This window comes from Lampetra fluviatilis, chromosome 43, assembly GCF_964198595.1.
Source record: "Lampetra fluviatilis chromosome 43, kcLamFluv1.1, whole genome shotgun sequence".
NCBI lineage: Eukaryota > Metazoa > Chordata > Hyperoartia > Petromyzontiformes > Petromyzontidae > Lampetra > Lampetra fluviatilis.
This window is the reverse complement of record NC_136317.1, coordinates 1,981,387-2,003,004: the sequence shown is the minus strand read 5'-3', so window position 1 is coordinate 2,003,004 and position 21,618 is coordinate 1,981,387. Positions and strand designations below refer to the sequence as shown.

The window sequence follows — 21,618 nt, the reverse complement described above, 5'->3', positions numbered from 1 at the left end:
GATTAACATGACTCCAGCTCTTTATATATACATTGTGCCTATCCTTGCGATATATTTATTGAAGAAGATCCATTTTTTTCACACAGTTTTCGTAGGCCCTAGGCACAGTGCCGACTGTGGCCTATTGGATAACACGGCCGTGTGCACAAGTGCCGGTATGTGGGCCCTGCAGCAGTGCAGTGCCTTCACCGCCGTCATTTCCACCTCTGCGGAAATGTCACGCACACCCGAAGGAATAGAAACCCATTTGAAATGAGAGGCATAACCCCACTCGTTCCAACCGCCGCTTGTACCCCCCACACACGATACAATTACAGGCCTATGTCGCCTGCCATGCGTGGTGGTTGCTCGTCAAAGCGACGTCCAGATTCAGACTTTATTTCAGACGGTAAGGACCCGCCCCTATTCACTGGACGAAGAGCTTTGTAGCTCATCGGATTCCTCCAGTGTGAATACATATTCTGATTTGAGCTTGCGCAGTTCACAGCTACCAAGGACGATGGAGTCGTGGGGGTTGCTTCACCATACTTCACCATGATGGACAACATTTTGGATTTTTAAAAGGAAGGGGGGCAGTGCCCAGGACCGGTTCAGAAATCACTCAACACTGATGTTAGCCGTGTCCGGGATTCCAACTCGCGTTGCGGGTGTTCGTGGCGTTGCGTGTTAACAGCAGCACCACCGCTCCAATGGATGCTATACAAATTTGAATTACTATTAGTAGTTGCAGATTGCATCGGTCGTATTATTTGGCTTTTGTTATTGGTCCGTGCAGTGTGGGGCATTGCATTGGTCCGAATGGGTTTCGTTATCTCTTGGCCTGCTCCATCTATTAAATGCAATTGCCCGTGTTCTGGTATCATTGCGAGCGCAGCGCTGTGCTTTATCGCACTTAAGCGAGCTGCATTCCAATTAGGGAGAGGTTATTGGAGCGGTGGCACAGTGGTTAGCACACTGCGCTGTAAGCCCGATGACCCAAATTCCGTCTCAATCCACGGCTAGGGACATTGGCGAGTGAATACCAGAACTGGACCTTTCCTGGATCGTCTCAGCATTCACTGCGGACCCGGTGAAATGCGTAAAAAATAAAACACGCTAGCACTGGGGAGACAAAGGTGGCCGCGCATGGTTCTTATACCTAAACGGATTCTGGCACCTTTCCACAACCAGCACTGACCAGTGCGGTGAAGTATGGTCAAACAACCCCCATGGCCGGCAGTGGATGCCTTCATCCAGCAGCCGATTGATAAAGGACAGTAAGTGATTAACAGTCGTGAGCAGAGAGCTAATGGTTAACTCTACAAAAGCCACGTGACATTGTGATTGTTCAGAGTGTGTACGCAGCATCTGCAGCCTCGACTCACTCGGGCATCTTGGCTGCTTTTAATAATGTCCCATGCAATAATCTGCCTTTCTCAATCCCGATATGTAGTTATTTATATCCCGTAGTAATAATAACAGATGCGTGATTGGGTGGGGATGTAGATAGCTGGGTGTCTCGATAGATGGGTGAGTAGGTAGGTTTGGTAGCTTGGTGGGTGAGAAGGTAGGTAAGTGGATAGTGAGCTGGGTGGGTAAGCAGACAGGCAGGTATGTAGGCACTTAGATATTATTTCACTTCGTATTTATTTGAGTAACGTTTCATGGAATTATATCTGCAGCAAACTGAATGGACGTCAACAAAATCTATTTCCATTTTCCAACCGGATATCCCCGTACACATGTAAACTCTGTGGTTGGTAACATTGCAACTATACTCTTAGGTCTTTTTGGTAAAGTCACGTAGGTAAAAAATAAATAATAAAAATAATATAAGAAATAATAGAAATAAAATAATAAATCACGACGTTTCGGAGGCAACACAAGCTTCCGTCTTCAGGTGGAACAGTCACAGCACAATTATTTATTATTATTTATTTCTTACCTACGTGACTTTACCGAAAAGACCTAAGAGTATGAATCCTTGCAGTCACGAAAGCTTCAAATCTAGAATACATTACTCGGCAGTGGAGACCCTTTTGCCGCACACTTAAGATTATCTTCATAAGGTAATGCCATTCTCATTATTATCATTATTACTATCAGGCTGGTGGAGAGAGATATTGGTCTACGGTGAATCGTGTTGCCTGGGGACCCCCAATGCCCCTATGCCTTCCCATCTCCCATTGTTAAAAGGGCAAATTGACGGAGGCCTAGATTGCACCCGTGTTGCATTATTTACTAGACACGTGCCTTTGTTAGTTTGCTGGCACAGAGACGAGGCGGAAATACGTTTTAGAAATGGCGAGCAGCCCGCACGAACTTTGGACGTGAACGTCCCTTCCTTCCCTCCCTCCCTCCAGCCAGCAATACTTAAAAAAAATGCAATATGAAATAGGCGGCCGAGATATTAACCACAACATTACCTAACGTCGCCGTGTAACATACGTGTAGCGCTTATCACGGAGGGAAATGTTTGATTTATTTTTTACTCGGCAAACGATCTTGTAAAATAAAAACAAATCTTATTATACAGGGTGTTTCAAAGATATGGACCCGATTTGCAATCGCTATATCTCTGCAACCACGAACCGCCCATGAATGAAACTCTTACCATTTGAAATGGCGTAGCATAGAGAGGGCGGGGCATAGAGAGGGCGGGGCATAGAGAGGGCGTGGCATAGAGAGGGCGGGGCATAGAGAGGGCGTGGCATAGGGCGGGGCATAGAGAGGGCGGGGCATAGAGTTTCAAATGATGACTGCTCGATGCCTCTCCCAGCGCACAAACAGCCCCTAGCCTCAGTCATTGGCGAGACACACCGCCTCAACGTTGGATAGGTCGCACGTGACCCCAAGACTTGGCGCTACACTCTTGGCCCCCACGATCCCCAGACGTCACCACACCCTGCGACTGTTTTTGTGGGGATACGTCAAAGACCGTGTTGTTTTTGTGCCACCATTAGCGACTAATCTGGATGACCTCAAAAACAGAATCACGGCAGCGGTGACTTCAGTGGAAGAAGACACTTTGAGAGGCGTTTGGGACGAATTCAACTATCGTTTCGATGTTGTCCGTACAGCAGGTGGAGGGCACATTGAACATTTATAAAATGGTTAGTAAAACTTGATAACTCATTAAACCGTTTGTAACTTTTTGTGTCATTGTGACATGTTGCCATCGTGAAACATACTGCTTTGAAATTGGGTCCATGAGTTTTAAACAGCCTGTATATTGGGGTAACCGTCCTGTGCTTGGGGGCGCAGTACAGTTGTGTGCACTTTCATACCCCTTCTCGTCACACCTGGTTATAATAATACTAACTATTATATTCCTTGGGTCTTTCGGTCATCATGATGACGACTGCTTGTGTTGCGATCAAAACGTCGTGATATTTTTTTTTTATGATTTTCATGTCTACGTGGCTTCAGCGAAAGACCCAAATAATATTAATTCCTGCAGTCACGAAAGCTTTAAGTCAAGATTCAATACTCACTATTATTAAAAATTTCTATGATTTAGTTCGTTTTAGAATGAGCTGTTAGCCCCTGCTCTGGAGGGGTGACTTCACATTTCCTGGAATCTTTGTATTAAAACCACTAAGAGCCACAGACCCGCACCCCGTTCAGCACTTCACATGCTGGTTCAGCGTTTCCTGTTGTGCTGCATCGTGTTCGACGCGGCTCCCACCAAGGTACACAACACCACGTGATGTCGGCAACACCGCCCCACACCACCGCCAGTAACACTGCCACCGCCATCCAACAGACAGAGATCCCCCGTATAGCCTCAGCAGGTTGTTGGGGCAAGTGCTGTTAGCGAGCACCTATGAAGGCCGACACGGCACACGACGGGGTGGGTGGTCAGCACAGTGGCGATGTTTACACACCACACCAGGTACTCATTTGAGGCTGACCAGTTCAGATACTCGTCACTGTGTTGGCCGTGAGTGGGAATCGAACTCGCGTCGCCGGGTTCGTAGCGCAGCTGCAACCAGCACCATAATAACCACCATTACCATCTTTGCCATGACCGCTGCCACCATCATCAACACCACCCTCACCACCACCGCCATCACCATCACCACCTCTAGATCCACGAGCACCACAATAACCACCATTACTATCTTTGCCATGACCGCTGCCACCATCATCAACACCACCCTCACCACCACCGCCATCACCATCACTAGACCCACGACTGCTTCCACCACCACCACCACCAACCACCACCATCCACTGAGACTGCACTGACAAGGGCCCTCGAAGGTGACGGTCTCTCTCCATCTGGGGCCTCCAGTTCAATCGTCACGCTCCGCGGCCTAGCCATCTACGCTGCCTTCGACATCGTGCACCACCAGCCTCTCCTCATTGCCTCCTGGAAACTGACCCTTGGTATCGGTGGACCTGCGACTCACCACCTCGAGGCTCTTCGTCATTTATTTCCACTCATCGCCACCGAAATCGCCAATACCATCGCCTACAGCGTGGTCGGGTCTCACCTCCACTATTTCAACTCCACCTTGCCCATTGTTTTCACGACCATCTCGCCCGTGTCCTCCTACTCGGTGACATTCCCTCACCTCCCTCCGCTGGCTTCCCACCATCGCCAGCAGGGGACAGCCGCAAGATCTCCTTGCCTCCACTCTCGGTCGTCCGCCGAATCCCTTCCTCGCTGCTCTCAACCTGCTCTTTACAGCCAGGAGCGTCCACGATGGGGGGGTGCGGTGCCCGGGTCAACTCACACCGTGTGGGGCACCCCCGTGCCCCCCACGACGCCTTTAAACTAAACCAGGAGTATAACATCTGACAACGTGACGTCAAAGCGCAAGGCCCCCCCCCCCAAAGCGTGGGGCCCGGGGCAGTCGCCCCAATTCACCGTACCCTGGGGACGGCTCTGCTTGCATCTCGCGGTGGAACTCTCTGCCGCAGCAGAGTGACTCACAACCTCCTCCTCAACCTCTCTACACCAAGGAGCAGAACCATGGTCGCTGGCAGGCGTCGTTTCTCCGTGGCATCCCCGCTGCTGCTGCTGCTGCACGCTCGCAGAAGAATTCGCTGTACACCGACTGTGAAGGGAATCCTATAGGCCACCACCTCTGTCGCCTTCGCGCTCTAGCGACGCCGAGGCTGGCTCCACACCTCAAGAGAGCCGCGGTCAATTATGCCCCTGAAATAATGTACACTTTGTAAATTCCATCGTTATCACTACCGCCAGACACCACGCATCCCACCTACAAGGATCCCCCGCGTCACTGTCGGGGCAGCCGGCGTGTTGCCCACGTCCAGTGCGTGCCAGGGTCGCGATAAGAGAGCCCGTGGCGCTTCCTGCCACGCACACCCACAGACCACCACCACCATAACCACCAAAACAACAACGCTCTCGTAGTGGAGCCGATCGACTGTACCGGGACCACGCACCCATTCACCACCACCATCACACCACCACCATCACACCACCACCATCACACCACCACCATCACACCACCACCATCACACCACCACCATCACACCACCACCATCACACCACCACCACCATCACACCACCACCATCACACCACCATCACCACCATCACACCATCACCATCACACCACCACCATCACACCACCACCATCACACCACCATCACCACCATCACACCATCACAATCACACCACCACCATCACACCACCACCATCACACCACCATCACACCACCACCATCACACCACCACCATCACACCACCACCACCAAACCAACAGCAGCAGCAACACTCTCATTGTGGAGTGAAGCTGGAGTAACGGGGTCACACACCCAACAACCACTGCCCACGGAGCTCATGGTCCACCCTAAACAGCATCCGCACAGACCATGGCAGATGCGGATACCTGATGCACAAATGGGAAATTGAAAACTGTCCCAGTGTGCGACTGCGAGCATCCAGAACAGACTGTGCACGGCATATAACGAGGCAACCGCCCGATACACGAACACGAAGGGAGTCATCACGGCGCTCCGGCTCCTGTACATCAGCAGACGTACAGAAGAAGAAGACCACCATCACCAGCACGACCACAACAACAACTCAGTCGTTGTACACGCCGCACACACGTGTAGCCATTTTCTTATCCACTGCTAGATGAGAACCACGGGGGGGCTCTTTGAGCATGCTTCACCGCATAGGTCATTGCCGGTTCGGGAGCATAGAATAACGGCACCGCACAGTACAACATTTGATTATTGTTCCACCATTGGAACCTCATTTGCCAGTAAAAAATATGATAATTGGTTTTTACCCTTCTATCTGGCAACAAAACTGACACCTTTTTTACAAGGAGTCATGTTTGCATAGACCACAATACCTGCAGCCATAATGCAAACAAAAAACATAACTCTGATAATATATGCACTGTCCTTGAAGTTGATTGGTCCACACCCGCCAAAAGGCGTCATCTGGTCCAACCCATGTGAGACTGGGCTCTAAGGAAAGCTGTCTCGGGTGTGGACCAATCAACTTCAAGGACAGTGCATAAATGATCAGAGTTATGTTTTTTGTTTGCATTATGGCTGCAGGTATTGTGGTCTATGCAAACATGACTCCTTGTAAAAAAGGTGTCAGTTTTGTTGCCAGATGAAAGGGTAAAAAAACAATTATCATTGATTATTGCTGTTGTGTTGTTGTTGTTGCTGCTGCTCCACGCTGCAGTTTGTGCGCGCTGATGGTCACCAATCCGAGCACTATCAGGGCCCTCAAGAAAAGTCCCGCACGCCTCCTGAGATGGAACACTCCCAAGGGACGGGAGGCGTGTCGTGAAGTATGGTCAAACAACACCCGAGGCCTTCATCCAGCAGTGGATTGACAAGGACGTGTGCCCAGTTCGCTCCCAATTAATTATCAAGCGGGATCGCGGGATGGGGCAGGCCACGCTTTCCCACCTGATGATGGACGCTTGTGTTGCGCCCGAAACGTCGTGATTTATTTTATTGTATTTTATACCCACGTGACTTTACCGAAAGAACCAAAGAGCATGGATACCTGCAGTCACGAAAGCTTCACATCAAGATTAAGTACTGTACTTTATCTACAAATGCGGCCGTTGTATTTGGTTCAATCTTTATTTTGGGTGCCAATGTCGTCCTCAATATAGCAGGCACCGGCGCACACAATGCTTCAAGTTGCCGTTGTCATGACCACCCACCCATCGTTACCATGACCCCCCTCCTCTGCATGCGTGTATTGCACGCACATCCAGACACATCGTAAAGAAATAGCTTAACACCCGTCAAAGAATAAAATATCTACGGTGTTGTGTTCCTGAAATCCCCCCCCCCCACTTGCACAACATGCTAAGCTTCTGTGCCCTGGCACAGGAATTGAGGTTTTCTATCGGATATCCGTTGCGCAAGAACACGCAAACTCGTCGTGCCTGGCGCTCTCGTGTGCAGTGTGTCTGTGTGTGTGTCTGTGTGTCTGTGTATGTGTGTGTGTATCTGTGTGTGTGCGTCTGTGTGTGTATCTGTGTGTGTGTCTGTGTGCGTCTGTGTGTGTCTGTGTGTGTGTCTGTTTGTCTGTCTGTGTGTGTGTGTCTGTGTATATGTCTGTGTGTGTGTCTGTGTGTGTGCGTCTGTGTGTGTGTCTGTGTGTGTGTCTGTGTGTGTGTATGTGTGTGTCTGTCTGTGTGCGTGTGCGTCTGTGTGTGTGTCTGTGTGTGTGTGTGTCTGTTTGTCTGTCTGTGTGTGTGTCTGTGTGTGCACTTATAGTGGGGAGCGGTGGATGTAGTGGTTAGCGATGCGCTGCGCTACGAACCCGGCGACCCGGGTTCGATTCCCGCTCACGGCCAACACCGGCGGTGACGATTATCTGAGCCGGTCCTGGGCCTCCCCTAGGTCGAATCAGCCTCAAATGAGTTCCTGGTGCGATGTGTAAACATCGCCACTGGGGAGACAAAGGCTGCCGGGCGTGGTGTTGGCCACCCACCCCCTCGTGTGCCGTGCCAGCCTTTATAGGTGCTCGCTAACAGCACTTGCCTCTACAGTCTGTTAAGGCTACACGGGGGGTCTTTGTCCTGGGCAGTTGGAGGCAGTCGCCCTCCAACAACAACGGAGGGCAGAGGAGCGACGCTCACAACAACGTGCAGAGCGCCGGGTGGATAAAGTGCAGCAAGTTGGCACAGTAGGGTGTACAGCTGGTGCATCTACCAGTCATCTCAGTCGGTCAACCCATGGCATCTGGGTTTGTCCCGGGACCTCCTGTCAGCGAGCCTTCGACACTTCACGTGGCCTCAAAGTGCACCTGGCCTGGCACAGGCGCCGTTGTGAAATCACCGTCACTTGATGGCGAATGGCGGGGTGTTGGTATTGGTGTGTGTGCGTGGTGTCACCCGCAAACAGAAATTAGTTAAAGGAGCAGCCCTGAAATTCCTTTGTCCGGGGCATGGGACAAGATTGTTCTTCCCTGCCTGGTACATCACAATGTACCAGGACACCCCTTGAAGCAGATACTTAAAGCACAGGCTTTCCTGCCCAATTAAAGATTATTATTATTATTAAGACAATTGTTTTACGTAGGTGCTATGAAGCAAGACAATTGCACAAAACGTTTGACGCACGGCACAATATATATTTTTGCCTTTTAAGGCCGCGGTGTTTATTGACAAACGTGTTGAGTTATTTAAAATAAAACAATATACAAATGAAGATTTAGGCCCCCATGCCATCGTCTTCTTTCCACATGAAGGCTAAAAATGTGGACGGACAGATGGTAACGCAGGGGTGGGAGTGTAAGGCAGATTGCCAGCTTCTTCACTTTGCTACTTAAATTCTCCACGACGACATCGGGTACCGTAGCCAATAACATCAGCCGCAATTCAAGCGTCGGCCGTCAAAAACCGCTCCTCGGATGAGCACGATGGGCTACGTACGGTGTAAAAGAAGTCCTGCACGCGCACGTGCGTACGCGCGTGTGTGCGCGCACGCAAACAAGAGCTATAGCAGAATTCACGACAGACACAAAATCGCATCGTGTCAATACTCGGAGCACTTAACATTTGTTTAAAGATTAACTTTGTGTCATGTGCCCCCCCTCCTCCTCCTTCAAGTCTTCATGCCCCCCCTCCCACCCCTCTTTTAGGGCAAGATCACACTGCAACGTTGACTTGGATGGACCGGAGTGGTTTATTGTCATTGTGACGTCGCGATACGACTGGCTCGTGCCTGTCGAATGATTAATTTTACAAGACGGACAAAGTTGTGTGGGTTCTATGCGTTTGGTTAGGTGGCTAAAGGATGATTCAATTTGCAGCATTGCCATAATATGTAACCACTGTAAAGGTTCAACGCCCATTAAAATACAATCCCTGTTCTAGATTTGAAGCTTTCGTGACTGCTAGAGATTCATACTCTTTGTTTTTTGTTCGGTAAAGTCACGTAGGTAAAAAATAAAATAAATGAAAACAACTAAATTAAGTCACGACGTTTCGGGCGCAACACAAGCGTCCTTCTTTAGGTGGGGACAACGTAGCGAACACACAAGCGCTTAAGTGTGCGACACACTTAAGCGCTTGTGCTTTCGCTACGTTTTCATTTATTTTATATTTTACCTACGTGGCTTTACCGAAAAAACACAGTACATTCCTTGTGTTGAATCGGGCATACGAACATGATTTGTGATGTTTGGAGGGGTGGTGTCGTGGTTATCTCCTGCTACACTATCAACCTGGCGACCCGAGTTCTATTCCCTGTTATGGTTCACATCAGTGGCAAGAGATTTCTGAACCGGTTCCTGGACACTGCTCATTTTGTAACAACTTGCAGCCACCAGCGTGGTGAAGTATAGTTGAACAATCTCCATGCCAGACACAGTTTTGAGAGGCCTTAATCCAGCAATGGATTGACAAAAGTCGGTAGATCACTATTTTAATCATTAATGAAATCTCAGTGTAGCCAACATTGCGTTCGTGATTAATAACTACAATGATTTACAGCCTGTTTGAGACAGCTTTGGGAGGATTTCGTCCATCAATGGATTGATCATGTCAGATGATGAACGATGCATTAAGCCTTTTGCATTGGCTTGCAAAGGACTTCATCCAGCAGTGGAACGATCATCATTGATGCTGATGATGATGAATAATCCCTCATGCCCTTGTCTTTTTAATTCTCGTTTCAGGCGACCTTTGACCCAGAAGTATTTTTCAACGTATTGCTCCCTCCAGTAATCTTCTACGCCGGGTACAGCCTCAAGAGGGTACGTCACATTAACCTCCGCTCTTTTCCTGCAATACACAGAAAACCTGTACAACAACAACAACAAAAGCAACCATGCTGCCCTGTACAAATTATTCGAAAGCCATTAACAGCTCCTGAAGAAATGCATTCCCAGTGAAACATGCCAATGTTGGGGGCACCGTTGGCCCAACGTTCCACACTGACTTCGTTGTGGTCCTCTTGTCTTGTGTCACCGGCAAAATAAATGTGAGCGCATGTGGTCGAATGACAGCAGCAACAGCAGCAGCAGTGATGCGGAGAGAGACGACTGTACATCGGTTGAATCCTTATTGGGACTCATCATTACACCGCAGTCACAAAAGCTCACTACCGCAAAGTCTACCTGTGGGAAGCAAATATCGTAATTGCCATCGTTATAATCATCATTGTCATCGTAAGAATGAGCGGGCGCATTGGGAATTAATTTAATTGGAAATGTAGCCCTATTATTGTGCAAACTTAGTGAAATATGAGCCTGGTTCGAGTGGCACTGGTGAGGCAGGTTAGGCCTGGTGTGAAATGCTCTGTGCAAGGTGCCGGATTTCAGAAAAACAAACAGCAGCTCCGTCTCACTCGGAATTGTAATTCTGGTCATTTGTAAATTAGTACAGTTTTACATTCGTGCCATAGAAGGGAAATAATAAAATAATGAAAATAAAACATAATAAAATAATTCTCACGACGTTTCGGCCACAACGCAAGCAGCCGTCCTCAGGTGAAGAACAGGTCTGTCGGAAAGACAGCGTCTGAATGAAACACCCCAGGCTTGGAGCGTATATTTAAGCTGGGTTGGAGGGGGAAGAGCGCCTTGACAAAATAATTTGCATATCAAGAGGAATTTAGCATATTTATGGGAAATGCAGATTTTGTTTTATTTTTATAATTACGAAAGCTTTACATCGAAATTCGTGCCATACTTAGCCTTGCGGGAGCGCAACATTATCTGTACTAGGTTCACAGTAGCGGCCGATAATTGCCTTGTGTAAATGCAACTAAGTGATTTGCGGTGTTTCATTTTTAATATTTGGTGAATTTGGACCGTCACGCCGGTAGACAATAGCCCGTTATTGCCAATGACGTCAGGCGGATCTTTAACATCCACTGTGAAGCAGACGGTGCAAGATTTATGCCACGGTTAATTATACAACCGCGGAATTAACCGGGGTTCAAACCGCGAAGCCTCTGGAACAAGCGGCGAACGCGCTACCGCTGAGCCGTGTCATCGGCCCGGTATCGTCACATGTCTCTCGCGAGCTCGGCAGGGGCTTGAGCCTGGACAGCGATTGGATGGGTGGCCACCATGCACAGAGGTTGTGCCACACTGGGCTATAGAGAGCGGCGCAGCGCGTGCGGCGGTTGACGTCATCGCCTTGGCCAAAGAGGCTTGCTTTTGTGAGCAGTGGGGTTTTTATGGCCAGGTTTCGGATAACCGCTTGGATCAATTCGGCCAGTTTTTCCGAGGGTAAGTCCCCAATAACAACAACAACAACAGCAACAACGCAGCTTCGTACTAAAATGTCACTCGTATTGGGTCGTCTTTCATGAGCGTTATTGGGAATCCCGCGATCGGAGACCGACAAAGACGGACACAGCCAATGCATCGACGCGTTTTCACTTTTAAGTTTGGTCGTGTTAGGCAAGAGAACGCGGAGGCGGCGGCGGCGGTGGCGATGAGGTCCCATCTGCTTGGGCGCATCCAGCCATCAATGGTTCTGAGAGCAAATAGATGCGCAGGCGAGCTGGCAGTTCTTACAAAGAAAGGGCCAGCAGGGATTTACAGAAGCGTGTGGGGCTTCAGTGACAGAACAAACACGGGCCACGATATCATGTGAGGACAGCGAGCGCCGGGGACAGTCGGAACGCTGAAAGCAAAAGATGGAGACGATTGTGAACCGAGGCATCCGCTGTGCGGCAAAAACGGATTCGCGAGTCGAGGAATTCAACGTTATACGGAAACGATCTATATTCGACATCCAACGGAAGATGAAAAACACAGCATCTGAGTGCATATAACAAAAAGCAAAAGCTGTTTGTGGGTGTACGCGTTCAAAACGGTTGCTTCTGACTGAACCTCTCAGGATACTGCTCGATGTTGTCCGATCTCGGAAGCTAAGTGGGATTGAGCCTGGATAGTGTTGGGATAGATATCCGCTATGCGCCAACAGCTTATATCAACGGAGAGAGTAAGCGAGTTTGACTTTGGCTGACTAGAAATAAAAAAAATAATAAGACATAATAAAATAATTCTCACGACGTTTCGGTCACAACGCAAGCAGCCGTCCTCAGGTGAAGAACAGGTCTGTCGGAAAGACAGACCTGTTCTTCGGAAAGACAGACCTGTTCTTCGGAAAGACAGACCTGTTCTTCACCTGAGGACGGCTGCTTGCGTTGTGGCCGAAACGTCGTGAGAATTATTTTATTATGTTTTATTATTATTGTATTATTTCCCTTCTACGTGACTTTACCGAAAGAACCAAGAAGATGAATCCCTGCAGTCACGAAAGCTTTAAATCGAAATTTGACTGACTACTTTTGTCGTAAAGTTGTCTCGGAGCCAGCCTCGTGGCGTGCCGTGGGGGGGGGGGGGCTGGATGGGGTTGGACTTGTTCCCGCTGCCGAGTCAGCAACGTGTCCCCAGCAGCGCGTTCGCCGCTTGCCGTGGAGGTTTGCGGTTCAAAGCCGGCAGGCCGCCCTGGTTATCGCTCGCCGCGAGTGTCGACCGCAGTAGTAATGATGATGATAGTAACACTAATAATAATGCAACGCGCCGTCCGCTTCGCTCAGTGAACGTCAGGTGATACCGTGTCACGTCATTCGAAATGAGGAGGCCATCATGTGCCACCATCGTCATCGTTCGAATATGGTAAATTAGAAAAAAATTTCTTGCAAACGACTCAATTGGGATAACACACAAGTAACATTGCCTTCCCCCCCCCACTGTGAAAAATTAGCAAGACCATTTCGATGATAGAGTTGAGACTCAGTGAGGCTGTTTTGGGTTAACAAGCGGAGTAATAATAATGACGATGATTGATATATAACAATCCTCATCATCACGGTTGTCTTTCTCTTTGCAGCGGCACTTTTTCCGGAACCTGGGTTCAATCCTGACATATGCATTCCTGGGCACCGCGATATCCTGCATCATCATTGGGTAAGAGATTTCCCCCCACCCTCCACCTCCACCCCTTCCTCCCCCCACTGCAGACTCTGACCCTTGACCCCGACGACAGCCGCCCCCCCCCCCCTCTTCTTCCTCTCCCATCCTCCCTGCATCGCTCACAGTGGTAGAGTGACCGCTTGTCTGGACCATTCTCACTCAGAGGGCCCTTTGTTGTCCAATAACAAGCCTTGCCGCGTCACTCGCAAGGAATTTGTACGTTCAGCCACAATCACAGCTCACAAAACTGCTCTTTATGTTCAATTCCTTTTTTATTTTGTGAACACGTGCGTGACTTCACCGTTGAAAAATTGATTATTTTTTGAATGCTTTGGGTTTTGGCCCTTTTTTTGGCGAATTCCACTTTTAGAGACGGATACATTTAACAACAACAACAATGTTTGGGTGGAATGGGTTATTTTAATTTTATTTTTAAAGCAGGCAGTTAGAAACACACAAGATAACAAACAAAAATCCATATATAGACAGCCCACTGGTATAATAGGGAGACATGATGGAGAAGAACTCATTTTACTTCAAAGAATCCGCGCATCTCTCACCAATTTCAGTGCACTCCTAAAATCGTTGAACACTCTCCCTCTTAATCAGCTGTCGAGAAGTTATAAATCAGCGGGGTATCTATAAATGGATCTCCCTGTTGCAGAAAACATTCGTGCTCCACACTGCTCCAGTGCTATTACGCTGAGGCTCAATCCATATGAAGCCCTTTGTCAATCCACTGCTGGATGAAGGCTTTCCTCACACTGTGCCAGGGAGGGGGTAGCGGGGGGGTGGTTGTTTGACCATACTTCACCACGCCTGTCATGGCGGATTAGCTGGACGCTAATCAAACTCGGGTTCACAACAGAGTGTACTAACCGCTGCACCACCACTCCCCCCTCCCCCACACTTGTTTCCCATTGCTTATCCACAAAAGTTCGGATATAAACTATTAAGAGATTTTTTTTTATTTTACCAGAATCGACCTGGCCACGAATGCCAGCTCAACGAAGTGGCTGATTGTGTGAACATTTAAAGAAGCCACATTCTCGAAGCGCGTGTTGATTATAAATGTGGAGGAAAAAACCCGGAGGAGCCGGAGAAAAATCCACGCGACCACGGGGAGAGAGAGAGACATACAAACTCCAAATATACAGCAGCAGGCGTCAGGGTCGGGATCGAACCCACTACATATTGTTGTCCTTCCCCACACCTCCGATTAGCGCGGTTGGCCACGTATGGTGCGAAAAAAGTTCAAAATACATACATACTACCTCCTGCATACCAGGCGAGGGAGTAAACATCTTGCCACCGTGGCGGCCCCAAGCTATCACTCGCCGCTGACGTGAACCATGGATGGGACTCGGGTCGCCGGCCTCACGAACGCTGCTCGCTGTACCACCGCTCGCGCCTCACCGAATCCCTGCGAGTGACGTGACCGATCTGCTGGATGCCTAGAGACTGTGTGGCGTGGGGCGGTGATTTGGAAAGGTGACACGCGGTGGGCTTGGAATCAATTATACATCAGCCGTGTCGGGTGCCGCGGTGGCGAGGCAGCCGCGGTGCGGAAGGCTGAAAAGTCGTCGCGTGGCCCGGAGTTGCGGGGCGATTCCCCGCGCGCTCAAACTTCCGCACCACCCCCGCTCGCTTCAGTTGCGTCTCGACGACCCAATACCGCCGGAAGAAACGTTTAGAAGTTTACTGAAGCAAAAGCATTTTTTTCTATTTTCGGTCGATGGCTTTAGGCGCCACGGTGGTGAGATGTTAACGACCCCGCCTAGTATGCAGGAGCTCGTGGGTTCAACCCCGACCGTGACGCCTGTTGTACATTTGGAGTTTGCGCGTCTCTCTCCGCGTGGCCGCGTGGCTTTTTGAGTCCACGAAGTGAACGGCGCTCTGTCTCGGAGGTTATCGAACGGATTTTGAAAATGGAGGCGTAAATATGCGGCGCTTTCGTTAACGCCACTAAATGACCGCACACACACAAGGAGATTGACTCAACTGTCGCGGTGCTGCAATCAGCTTAAATGTGCATTTTTTTCTAATCCCAAAACCGTATCGCTGTTTTCGGGGCAAGTAAAAGCTGTTCATCTTTAAACGTGTAAATAAATAATAAACATCGAGCTCTCCTTCATGCAGTGAGACCCCTGGACGTGGAGACACACGAAGGAGACCGAATGTTCCGCATCAAACCCCTCGCTCTTGAGAGAGACAGAGTTCACTTCCCTGCTCGGGGTTCAAACCCAAACCACCATCCCCCCCCCCCCCCCACGGCAGGGGGTCGGCAACCCGCGGCTCCGGGCCTGCGGAGCGCCTCTTTGAGGGCTGCTTCGCGATGTTTCTTTATGAAGGAACCGCCAGCGTCCCGTGATGCGCCACGTGCATTGTGGCGCTTGAGATATCGAGGTTTAATTTTTTTTTACCGAATTCCAAAAAAAAAGTCTCCTCTTTTATATTGGTTGGCGACCCCCCTGTCCTACAGGGATGATTACCGCTTCTGAAGGCCAGGAAACTGGTATTTGTTCCCAGTGGAGCCTTATTTAGGAAGGGGTCGCCATTCCCAAGCTTTACCCCACCACTCGTGACCTGCCTGTAGACTCGTTTTTGTTTCCAACGCCGCGCCAAGAGGTGGAATCGGGCTGGCTATCTCTGGATTGCAAGTCCAGTGCGCTACCCATTAAACCACCATGGCAGCTGCCTTCGATAATTCTCAGTTAAATACTGGAGAACGTTTCCTTCACTGCTCTAAGTTATCTTCCATTTTAACAACACTACCCAAAAGGTCGATAAAGCAAAGTACCGCTTTGTGGGAATGACAGCAGCGGTTTGTCCCACGGAGAGACTCAAGGTGTGTGTTGCGTAGGAGGCACGCTACGAATGATAATACATCTAATAATTTACGAACTTGACCTCGCAGTAGGAACGTGGAATTTCCACCGCTGGCTCGCAGCCGTCGACACGATGCCGAGTGCCATTCAGCAGCCCGACAGCGCAAGTGGGACTTTGATGATTTAATATTTATTTTTTATTGAACACTGCTGCCGGAAATTTTGTTCCAAACGGAAGAGCTCGTGCCACCCACGCACATGAACTTGCCCGAGGCGTCGCTCGCCACGTCGTCGTTACTACTTTCGGAGAATTTTTCCGTCGCTCGTGTGCGCTCGCCCACGTTGGCTCCCCACCCCCAAGGGCGTTTTTTTTTTACGTCGCCACTGTGGTAGCGGCTCCTTCACGAAAAGGGAAGCGAAAGAGGAGATGGAGAGGGCCTGAGGACCATTGGCGTGTTCACCCTGTGCAGGAACAGCAACGCCCATCTTCACTTTCATTTCAGTGCCTCTTTCACCGGTGATGCAATGGTAAGCACGCCGTGCCGTAAACTCGGCAACCTCGGTTCGACTCCCAGCAACGGCGAACATCAGTGGCGAGTGATATCTGTTTCCGATATAGCCAGATCTCCGAAGCTAAGCAGGTTTTATGCCTGGATAGTGCTTGGATGAGCGACCTTAATGCCTATTCTAGACTACTTCGAGCCTACATTATCACACCATGGCTCCATCCCTCCACGATCCATCAACCCAGCCACCAAGTCCCTGGATTTACACCCACGTCTTTTTCATGAATGCAACAACCACCGACAATGACATTGAATTTCGATTTAAAGCTTTCGTGACTGCAGGGATTCATCTTCTTGGTTCTTTCGGTAAAGTCACGTAGAATGGAAATAATAAAATAATAAAAATAAAACATAATAAAATAATTCTCACGACGTTTCGGCCACAACACAAGCAGCCGTCCTCAGGTGAAGAACAGGTCTGTCGATAAGACATTTCCATTCCTCATGACTTTACCGAAAGAACCAAGAAAATGACATTGTATCGACTAATATTGCAGACGTTGAATAATCTTGAATGTAGGAAACACGACAGTTTACAGCACCTTGTCAATCCACTGCTGGATGAAGGCCTCCCCTACGCCGCGTCAGTCACGGAGGTTGTATGACCTTACTTCCCCACGCTGGTCAGTGCGGGTTAGTGCAGTGTAGAAAAGGGGTGACGTCAGCCGTGGCCGCATATCGAACTCAGGTCGCCTGGTTCGTAGTGCAGCGCGGCTGACCACTGTGCCATTGCCCCATGACACTGGAAGTGGATTTAGTGTCTCCGACTAGCACGATTGGCTACGTACGGCGCGAAAGAAGTCCGTACGTACGTACAAAGCATAAGCAAGCGACAAAGCGCGCCCAAAAATAGCCACGGCCAAAAAAACATTTTTTTCCCGTGGTCGCGTTTCACAATTTCTTGATTATTTTTTCGCGTGCGTTCTCCGTCGCTGTTGTATATGATGGGAAGCAGATTCTTTATTTTCTTGGCTCCCATTTTGCGTGAGCAAAACAGCGCCGCCCGTTCGAGGTGCGGCCGCGAAGTGAAACAACGCAGCAACGCCGTGCAAGGCGACAATACGCAGAAACCCGTTGGCAGGAGGAGCCAGTCGCCCAGCTTTTAGGAATCGCTCGGTTCCAAGAATACTCTTGAAATGTTCGACGAGGTTATAACGATTGAATCCATCAAAACGGAGCCTCCCCCCCCCCCACATCACTTTCGGGAAATTGCCACGGATTGATCTTTGACGCGTTTTACCCTTCAAATTATTGACGCGCGGCGATGGAGCGCGCGTGAAATGCTTGGGCGATCGCGGCGTCGGGCACGCGGCCGCCACCGCCGCCGCCACTTAGGTCTGAAAGCAAACATGGGCAGATCTCCCTGCTGCTGCTGCTGCGTCCCATGAGTCCATCGTCATCCGATTGGATTTCGAGACCGATATCATCAAGCGGCATTTGTGTAAGCGCGCAAACCCTGCACCGGTTTCAACCTTCCAGGTCTCATCAGCAGAGTCAGGCTTCTTCTTGGTTCTTTCGGTAAAGTCACGTAGAAGGGAAATAATTATTATAATAAAATTATTTTATTATGTTTTATTTTTATTATTTTAATATTCCCCTTCTATTATTAATTATTGTATTATTTCCCTTCTAAAATTATTTAATTACGTTTTATTTTTATTATTTTATTATTTCCCTTCTACGTGACTTTACCGAAAGAACCAATAAGATGAATCCCTGCAGTCACGAAAGCTTTAAATCGAAAGTCAGGCTTTGTTAAATCATAATTTAGATGGATACGGCGCCCTTGAGCAATGGACCGCAGAGCGCCATGCGTGTAAAGGAGGACAGCAAGTGAGACGTGACCGGGGAGAGGAAGACGAACGAGGCGACATGAAGAGCCAGAGAGAGAGAGAGAGTGATGGACGTTGTAAGCAGCTGGTGGGGTCTTCGGCGGCGACTTAGAGGTCTCCAATGGACTGCAAGTCCCTGACCTCATAGGGCAGGGAATTCCAGAGCCGAGGCGTCGTGCGGACAAAAGTCTGGTGGGCACCCCGGGGTCGGAGCCGGGTAGCGCGCGGCGGGTGGATGCATCTCAGCGAATCTCGGTGGAGGGAGTGCGTGGCCGGATCAGCTCGTGGACGTGTGGTTGACGAGCGAGCCCGTTTCGAGCCTAGAGCACCGGTAGGAGAATCTTGAACTCGGCGGGGGTTTGAACCGGGAGTCGACGCAGGGAGACCGCGAGCACCGGCGTGAGAGACGGTGCGATTGAAGGCCCTGGCGGGTGCGTTTTGGACGGGCCGCAGGCTACTCGGGAGATCAATTTAGGGCTCTTGAAAGTAAGGCGTCGCAACGGTCAATAGTCAGATGCCATGACCGGAAGTTATCGGCAAGAGCGCTCCATGTAAACGATGGGGCCCCGTCCGATGCACAAAGCAGTGCCGTGTAAAATTCCACATACGTCCGTAGATTCGTCATCATTATCATCAGCAGCATCATCATCAGCCGTGGTCAATCCACTGCTGGACGGAAGCCTCCCCCAAGCTCGCGTCACCTCTCGCGATCCTGCAATGAGATCGTGCACCCAGCACCTGTACCCGGAACCGGTTTCATCGCTCCATCTCCCCGGCGGATGTCCTCTTTGAGACGCATTACCCATCCTTGGCTGTCGCTCCATTCGTGTTTTTTTTGTTGGATGTCGTCCATCGCCCTTTCGAGCAATGACGCGTCTCTTCCCACGCCCCGCTTTCTTTCCTTAATTAGTCGGGGGGTGATGTCACTTGCCTGTGCGTGTGTGCGTCTTCTCTCATCCCATGTGTTCATCTTTCTGCCAACTCTGTCTGTAATTCGTAGAATGCGTTTCTCCCTGCCTCTCCGTTGCACGCTTTTCAATTTTCGTTCCGGATTCGACGCGAGTGACCGTCGCGCTTCTGAGCCATGCGTCATAGCAGGCGGTGGCAGGCACCGGTAAAAAAAAAATTGCATTTCTTCTTTAGATAAAAGTTTAAGAAATAAAGACAACGTTTGCTCTTTCATTGACGTGGCATCTTATTTTATAATATAACTGTGAATACAAATTAGTTTGTTTAAGGAAGGCATTTGTGATTGTTGGAGGGTTTGTCTGTTACTCGATAGCTACTATTCTTGTAACTATTCATATGCCGATAAAAAAAAAATTTAGGAAGCATAAAAAACACATTTGGGTAAAATGTAGACTCCATCTCTTACTCTCTTTATGGCCTCTCCATGCAATATTATGTATATGCTATGAAGAACGGCCATTGTCCACTTCACACATTACTACTATAATGAGCCAAGAATGTCTTGTTTGTGTGTACCGCGCGTGACGTCACTCCACATGCCGCACCTCCCCCCTAATTAATATTCATGAGCGGGTGGATTTTTACACTCACGCAGAAGGTCGAGCGGAAATAAAAAAATTCTTACGCAAATTCGCTTTAAGTTTCACGTTTCTTTATTGAAAGTAAATCTAATAAGTAATTCTACGCAGCAACAAAGTGCATTTGGTGTCTTTATTTATTTCTTCAGCACTTGAGACAAAAGGTTAGTCTCATTTAAGGTTCTTCATTATGGTAAAATAGACATTTTTACGTGTGATCGATTTTCTATTTATTTCAACCCCAGCGACCGAAAGCAGAAGAGAATAAATTATCAGAGCAGTGAATTTGAACAAATTGAAGGTCAGTTATATACAGAAATCCACGTGACCACGGGAGAACATGCAAACTTCAAATATACAGGCGTCAGGGTCGGGATTGAAGCCATGACCTCCTGTATACCAGGCACAGTAGTTAACATCTCACCACCGTGGTGTCCCGATGCTAGTGACCCGGTGCTTTCAAAGGCAAGGTAGGTGGGTCACGTCAGCATTTGTCTTTACTCTCCAACCCCACAAGGCTACGAGGTGGTCAGGATATGGCCCCACAGCAGTTTCTATCCGTCCCCAAATCACAGCTCGTTGATGTTTTGAGACAATTTTGTCAGAACGTTCGCAATAAACCAGGGTTTCCTCTGGCTGGGAGCAAGCGATGTGTACGTGACCCCTACATGACCCCCGTGTGACCCCTCCGTGACCCCCTTGTGACCCCCGCATGCCGCCCCTCTGTGTCACTCGTCCAGGCTCATCGTCTACGGCTTCACGCAGATCCTCGTCGCCATGGGGCAGCAACGCAGCAGCGGATTCTACTTCAACGACTGCCTCTTCTTCGGCGCCATCGTGTCCGCCACTGACCCAGGTGGCGCCGCCAACCATCGCCCGCGACCTGAGCACAGGGCCTGACCCCATTCCCTCTCACCCTGCGCCTAACGCAAGCGCTAACTCGCTCTCTCGAAACCGTAACCCCGGCACTCCCTATGACCCTAACGCAAGACCTGACCCAAGTCCAAACCTTCGTTCTCTCCCAAACCCTGACCCGAACACAACGCCCTGGCCCCCGCTCCCTGCTCTCAAGTCCTTCCTTCAGCGTGCTGCTGGCGGTAGGGAGGGAGTGCCTCTCTCTGGGTGAGTGTCGCCCCGTGTCTCTCTGGTGCCACCTGGTGTCGTCACGTGGGGTCGCCACGTGGTGTCGCCACAGCGGCAACGTTGGAAGTCTGGTGCGGATGACCGCGTGTGTGCGTGCTTGTGGGGAGCGGTGGTGTAGTGGTTAGCGCTACGCTGCGCTACGAACCCGGCGGCCCGTGTTCGTTTTCCGCTCACGGCCACCACCGGTGACGAATATCTGAACCGGTCCTGGGCCCTCCCCTAGGTCGACTCGGCCTCAAATGAGTGCCCGGTGCGGTGTGTAAAACATCGCCACTCGGTAGACACAGGCGACCGTGCGATCGTTCCGGCCACCCCACCCCT

General features: G+C 49.8%; 1 protein-coding gene across 1 annotated transcript in view; it reads left to right on the top strand.

The window, feature by feature from the left end:
• The window catches only part of LOC144946998 (sodium/hydrogen exchanger 9-like), a 52,410-nt gene that overhangs the window by 16,617 nt on the left and 14,175 nt on the right, over positions 1-21,618 (top strand). The window contains 3 exon segments of the mRNA XM_078876098.1: positions 10,124-10,201; positions 13,299-13,375; positions 20,895-21,010. Coding sequence (XP_078732224.1) covers positions 10,124-10,201; positions 13,299-13,375; positions 20,895-21,010 — 271 coding nt within the window.